This window comes from Epinephelus fuscoguttatus, linkage group LG10 (genome assembly GCF_011397635.1).
Source record: "Epinephelus fuscoguttatus linkage group LG10, E.fuscoguttatus.final_Chr_v1".
Taxonomy (NCBI): domain Eukaryota; kingdom Metazoa; phylum Chordata; class Actinopteri; order Perciformes; family Serranidae; genus Epinephelus; species Epinephelus fuscoguttatus.
The window spans coordinates 39,179,265-39,185,765 of NC_064761.1; the positions used below are offsets into that span (position 1 = coordinate 39,179,265).

The following is a 6,501-nucleotide window of genomic DNA, read 5'->3' on the forward strand; positions in this document are numbered from 1 at the left end:
CTGGGATTTTCACACACAACCATCTCTAGGGTTTACAGAGGATGGTCCCAAAAAGAGAAAATATCCAGTGTGCCAAAATGCCTTGTTGATGCCAGAGGTCAGAGGAGAATGGCCAGACTGAGATGACAGAAAGGCAACAGGAAGTCAAATAAGCACTGGTTCCAACCAAGGTCTGCAGAAGACCATCTCTGAAGCAACAACACCTTGTCCAACCTTGAAGCAGATGGGCTACAGCAGCAGAAGACCACACCAGGTGCCACTCCTGTCAGCTAACAACAGGAAACTGAGGCTACAGTTCACACAGGCTCACCAAAACTGGACAATAGAAGATTGGAAAAACGTTGGCTGGTCTGATGAGTCTGGATTTCTGCTGCCACATTCAGATGGTAGGGTCAGAATTTGGTGGTCATAAACAGCCTAAATATCAAACAGCAGCAACAGTTATTCTCTGAGGCTCAGTTGGGTAGGGGGTATACTTTGTACCGACCTAACACCTCATCATTTTAATTTCTTCTCACCTAAAGGTAATATGCCCAAAAAAATTATAAAACAAGAAAAAAGGATTTCCAAATGTCTGTGGCTTTTCACGTCTTCTTAAAATCACAACATCTCAACCAACACTGAATAAAGCTCTCAGAGTAATTACTACTCTCTGACCTCTTTCTCTTCACCTTCAGCAAAGCCATTGTTCAGTTTCGGCATTATTTTAACACTCTGACAGCTGTATCCAAAAACTCTCTTTTGACGTGAGTAGGTAGGACGCTCTCTTTATTAAGACAATTAGAGAGCTGAGAGCTGCACAGAACAATGCAGACAAAGATGTATTCTGCAGGGTGTCTATCAGACACTCACAGTTTGTGCTTTAAAGACCTTTTCAAGATTATTTTAACCAAATTTTAGACATATTTTGGGACAAATCATATTTTTTTATTCAAGTATTGCAGGTCAGTGTAAAGGTAAATATACATGTCCCTTGTAGACATACGTTTTAAGCAGGAATATGGTTATTAGAGTGAGTTAAGTTAATGAGAAATGTTGACTTTCCCTATAAACTGTATATAACTGCAGTTTTAAAGCCTCGACTTCGACATCTCGGCCACCGCCATCTTAGTTTATGGAGCTTGAGGGGACAAGTTTGGACAAGAGGGTAGAGCTGTGGATCTGACTCACTTACATTTGCATAACTTTGGGCAGCAATAAAATGTAAACAGGTGACTTATAAAAAAAAATTCACCCCCTGTACAGTTGTCATGGATGTTAAAATCAGCTATAAAGACCAAAACCATTGTTGTACTATGGATGTAAACATGTTTATTTCTGCTGTAATGTCGGACATTTTAACATGGTGGTCTGTGGGGATTGACTTGCTCCTGGAGCCAGCCTCTAGTGGCCATTAGAGGAACTGCAGTGTTTGGCATTTGCATTGGCTTCATTTTTCAGCCTCGGAGGTTGCCGCTTTACTTTCATGCAGGAGAGCTTGACTCGTTTTGACAAAATTAAATTTGATCAATTAAATAAGACCTCACAATTTCAAATGTAGGACTATTTAATGACTTTTAAGGGTTAATATGATATTAAAGCAGCTGTGCGGAACTTTTTACCATTCATAAAACTGTCGCTAGTTTGTATCACCCCCCCTTGAAGTTCCGCATATTTATTTGAACCCAACAGCGACTAAAAAGCCTTTCTCTATATGGCTATTTAGCGTAGCCTGGCTCGGGTCAGACACAGCGGAAGTCAGCAAACCAGAATACGGCACCCATAGGCGGAAGTAAGTCTGCACGCCCACAGCGGCCCGCAGCCATTAAACCACAGAAGAAGAAGGAGCCGTGTTTACGAGTAGGATTAAGAAACAGGCTAAATGACATGTAGTAGGGAGTAGTCTCTTGTACAGTAGGTGGTGGTATGCACCTGGAAGTTGTTTGTGATCCGCCAATAAATTGAGAGAAGAAGAAGAGCCGTGTTTACAGAGAGTGTTCTGCGAGTAAGCGGTACGCAACGGGCATTGCTGAACACATAACAGTTTTACCAGATGTATCTATAAGGACTTGGCTGTACTTGCGATGTCATGGCGGATAAAGAAGGAGCACCATCTAAAAGAAGAGAACAGAAGAACAGAAGAAGGCTAAACGGGACAGTGGTAGGGCTCGAGCCCAAACGCGTGTAAACCTCGGTCGGGCATTCACCAAGTGGAGAGAGCTGAGAGATTTGAAAGGTTTTAAAACTGATCCCGAGTTGGCCCTTTTCCTAATCAACAGGTATGTAATTTTTGATTTTATTTAGAGACTATACCGCAACTTGTTAGACGTTGTTTCACTTCAATATATGACGACATGGAATTTATAAGCAAGCTAAATGTAACGTTAACTGATGTGAACCGCTTTTGTCTAGTAACGTTACAACAAACGCCACAAAATTATCTGTGACTGTGACCATGAACACAAATATACAGCAGGCAGTTGTCCTCAGTTTATAAGAAATTCAGAGCTACACCAGAACATTTATGATTTTCCTTTCGCTCTCCAAAACAAATGCATGTGGTAACTGCCGGCTGCAGTCGAGATTTTACGACACCAGGCTGTGGGTGTCATACCGCTTCGACCAAAGGGGGCGCTATAATCAACGAAAACGTAAAGTTCCGCACAGCTGCTTTAATAGTTTTGCGATATTTTATGTGGCGATATTTTATTGACACACAGACACCAAGTATCAATCTTTTTTATAGACATTATTACTTTTTGCAAATACACATTTTAATACAATTTTTGGTGGTAGAATTATTAAAAACATTTTCTTTTTTTCCCCGTCCACTAGATGGTGCTGATGATTTTTTTTCCTGGTGAGGTCAGCAGAGGTCTCAGGCAGCGGGATTTGGCAGGAAGTTCATCCAAACAAAGATGGAGGCACCAGAGAAAGAAATCAGAACGTCTGGACTTATTTTAAATTTTTAAACACAGAAGGAAAGGAGGACTTATGACACATGCGATTTGCAAGCAGTGACATATGAGAATAAAATACTCTGAACATGAGGGCCCATCTCACACTCCACCGTCCAGAGCTACGTTAGCCGCTGACGGTCAAGCTAACGCTACACCCGCTCCGCCAAAAAATCAACCAACACTGGACACACTTAGCTTGACAAAACTACCATCCAACTCAGAGAGAGCTGAGAAAATAACAGTCCATCATGTTCTTCATGTGCAAAGATCTGTGTCCATACAGCGGTGTTAAAAGCGAAAGCTTTTGTTACATGCTAACAACACTGGAACTCAGGTATATGACTCCGTACTGTTTTTTCACATCGTATCATGGGTCCTCTGGCGATTCCCACCCCTTGACTGCTGCAGTGCAACTAGATCCATCACTTACACCTTCATGCTTTAATAAGATGCAATAAGAGTCCACTGAATTGTTGTTAACACATGAAAATATATATAAATAATTATATAAAATGGCAAAGTAATTACTTTGAGCTAACATTAGACTGGTTGTGCAACAGTGCAAAGTTGCTGACCGGTTGGCACCTCGATTGTCTGTCCCGAATGGGTCACTCAAGTTCACCGTTAGTCTGCCTGCCCGTCTGTTGGCATGGCAACAGGATATAATGAGGCAAAATTAATGCTCTTTCTCGTTGTAGTCCGAGTGCAGTCATGATGCCTTCGTCACTTTGATAACACTTTCTCCTGCTTTTCCAACTGAGCCATGTCTATGAATGATGGGTCTATGAATTGCCCAGAGAAGTGTGAAACATCTCTATTCTGTGGGCGCTCAACCAGACAGCATTTTGTTCATAAACAATCCTACACACCTCTTATATACGATCTTGAGGTCCCTCCACTCTAGAAAGCTGCACATTTTGGGCTTTCGAGCCAGGACCGTCTGCACCAACTCCCTGGTGATCTTCTTTTTCTCCTTATCAGACAAAGGCACGTACCACTTCTGAAGCCTGAGCTTGCCTTGTCGGCTGAATAGAAGCATGAACTGCATCTGAAATGAAGAGGGGAAAAAAGAACAGAGGAGCTGTGAAACACAATGAGAGATGAGAGGAAGGGGTGGGTGGTAAAAGACATCTGCGGAAAAAGACAAAGAGCCTTCAAACGAACTCATCTAATCACTTTTCATTTAAAACCAGATGTCGATATCAAGAGCCAGAGTGATTCTGACAACTTGAGCCAAACTGAGGAAACTATTAGGGACTGTTCCTTAATTTTGAGGGGGGGGGGGTGCAAAAAGGAGGGAGGTATTTCAAATCATTTAGGGACTTATGTTTTTATTTTTCAGCTTAAGGGAGGGGCATACAAATTTAAATGTTGTATTTAAAAACAAAACAAAAAAAACATTGAACTGAACCTGCAGGCTTATGTTTTCTGTAAAAATAACCCAAAGTACACCAGTTATAATAGCTAAATACTGTACAAACAGAAATTATCATTGGGTTTTCAATTTTATGACAGTCCTTGGACACATTATGTGAGACGAATGCTTCTGTCAGGAAAAAAAACATGACAAATCTGAGCTTAAAATACTGATATTTAATCAAAATCACTTTATTCTACATTGTATTTACAATTTGGCCAAAAATAAACTGTTTGGATGAAGTTCAAACATCACAGAGTACGTTTTTAAAATATGATAAACTAATTTATGGCTAGGACAGTTATGCATTTTCTGATGGTCACTCAGGGAGGCTCAAGGAAAATATCTGTAGCTTCGGAGATGGTTGCAAAAAAATAAAAAATAAATCAAAATAAAGAAACACAGTCACACCCCTCCTCTGATAAGTAAAGAACAGTCCCTTATTGTATGACATGTGGCAGGTGCTCAGGAAATTAGCAAGACAAATTACATTTAATCAAGTCAATCAAACAATCTCAGGAAATTCATGACAGCATTCATGTAATAACTTCATACATAATGTCAGTATCATAGTGAGTTGTTAAGCTATTTGCGTGTTGGTGTGCTGCCATGTGTTTTTGATAAACAGCGCACCATTTAACTTCAAATTCAGCCTGGACAGTTAAACAGAGACAATATCTCTAATGTTTTTAATTCAAGATACACTGTAATAAATAACATGTGACTGTCATTAAAAGCTCTCCGCAATAAACCCCAAAACATGACTGAAATCGTCATCTCGTCTTTTATCAACACAACCTAACGGAAGTACCGCTAACACCGTTATTCAGCGGTTAGCATTAGCCTCCTCAACTACCGCCTAGCTTGCTTAAAACACGACACGCGACCGAGTGTGTAAAAACATTTTAATATAAAACACGAAATAAAACACGCTAAAAACTACTTACCTTGATTAACAACACTGTATTCGCCTCTGAAGAAATGAACTACCCACCCTGAAACATACACAGCCACTTGGTATCAAGCTTCTGATTGGCCAATGAGGCGCTCACAGCGTTGTTCATTGGCTTAGATATTTTGGTATGCTCCGCCCATCCATGCCTCTAACTCGAGATCGCAGATGTGATTGGCTGATACACGCATCAATCAAGCCACAAGAAACCAGATGGTTCCGCACATTAAAACGTCATCAGCGGAGGCATCAGCTGAATGTTTAAATGGAGGCGGTTTGTAGTTTTATCAGTTTGAAGATGTAAATGTAGGACTTTAAAAGGCCAGATAGTGTGTTTGATATGGCTTCTGATGGTGTACACATCACAATATATAGACTCATATCATATATTTATAGAAAAGGAAAATAACACAAAAAAGCTAAATTTCTAAGAAGTAAGAGAAGATAGTGGTAAGATGGAACAAATAAATATAAACAAATATAAAGTGAGTTCCCTGAGCTTTTGTTTGGTAAGCATTTTTCATTTCTCCTAGCATTTTGGGATCAGTAGGATCTGATAATTATAAAAAACTAAGCATTGTTTTTGATCAGGAATCAGAATCAGAAATACTTTATTGATCCCAGAGGGGAAATTATTTATGTTACAGGTGCTCCTTGCAAGAGAGGAAAGATACGTGAAAATATAAGAAATTTAAACAATAGTAATAACAAATATATAGTTAAATAAACAGGAATTATTAACAAACATAAACGTAAATAAATATATATATATATTGTAAGCTGAACAAGATTATTTACACAAACAGAATATATACAGTCAGGGTGAATGGGGTTTTTGCACAAGTTACATTGGATTATTGCAGTGTGTGGAAAAAGTCTCAGGGCCACTCAGAGGGAGGAGTTGTACAGTTTGATGGCCACAGGCAGGAATGATTTCCTGTGGCGCTCAGTGATACATCTTGGTGGTATGAGTCTCCCACTGAAAGTACTCTTGTGCCTGACCAGCACATGGTGGAGTGGGTGTGAGACATTGTCCGAGATAGTTTATAGCTTAGACAGCATCCTCCTCTCTGACACCACCATCAGAGAGTCACACTCCGTTCCCACAATGTCACTGGCCTTGCGGATCAGTTTGTTGAGTCTGTTGGCGTCCGCCACCCTCAGCCTGCTGCCCCAGCACACAGCAGCATAGA

At 40.2% G+C, this 6,501-nt stretch overlaps 1 protein-coding gene across 6 annotated transcripts in view; it reads right to left on the minus strand.

The window, feature by feature from the left end:
* Positions 1 to 5,381, minus strand: part of LOC125896193 (AP-1 complex subunit sigma-2) — a 39,635-nt gene extending 34,254 nt beyond the window's left edge. For all 6 annotated transcript variants that reach the window (XM_049588583.1, XM_049588579.1, XM_049588578.1 and 3 more), the window contains exons 1-2: positions 5,304 to 5,381; positions 3,809 to 3,987 (exon numbers count right to left, since the gene is read on the minus strand). In XM_049588583.1, coding sequence (XP_049444540.1) covers positions 3,809 to 3,987 — 179 coding nt within the window. In that variant the 5' untranslated portion in view covers positions 5,304 to 5,381. The remainder of the gene's footprint in view (positions 1 to 3,808; positions 3,988 to 5,303) is intronic.
* Between the last annotated feature and the right edge of the window lie 1,120 nt (positions 5,382 to 6,501).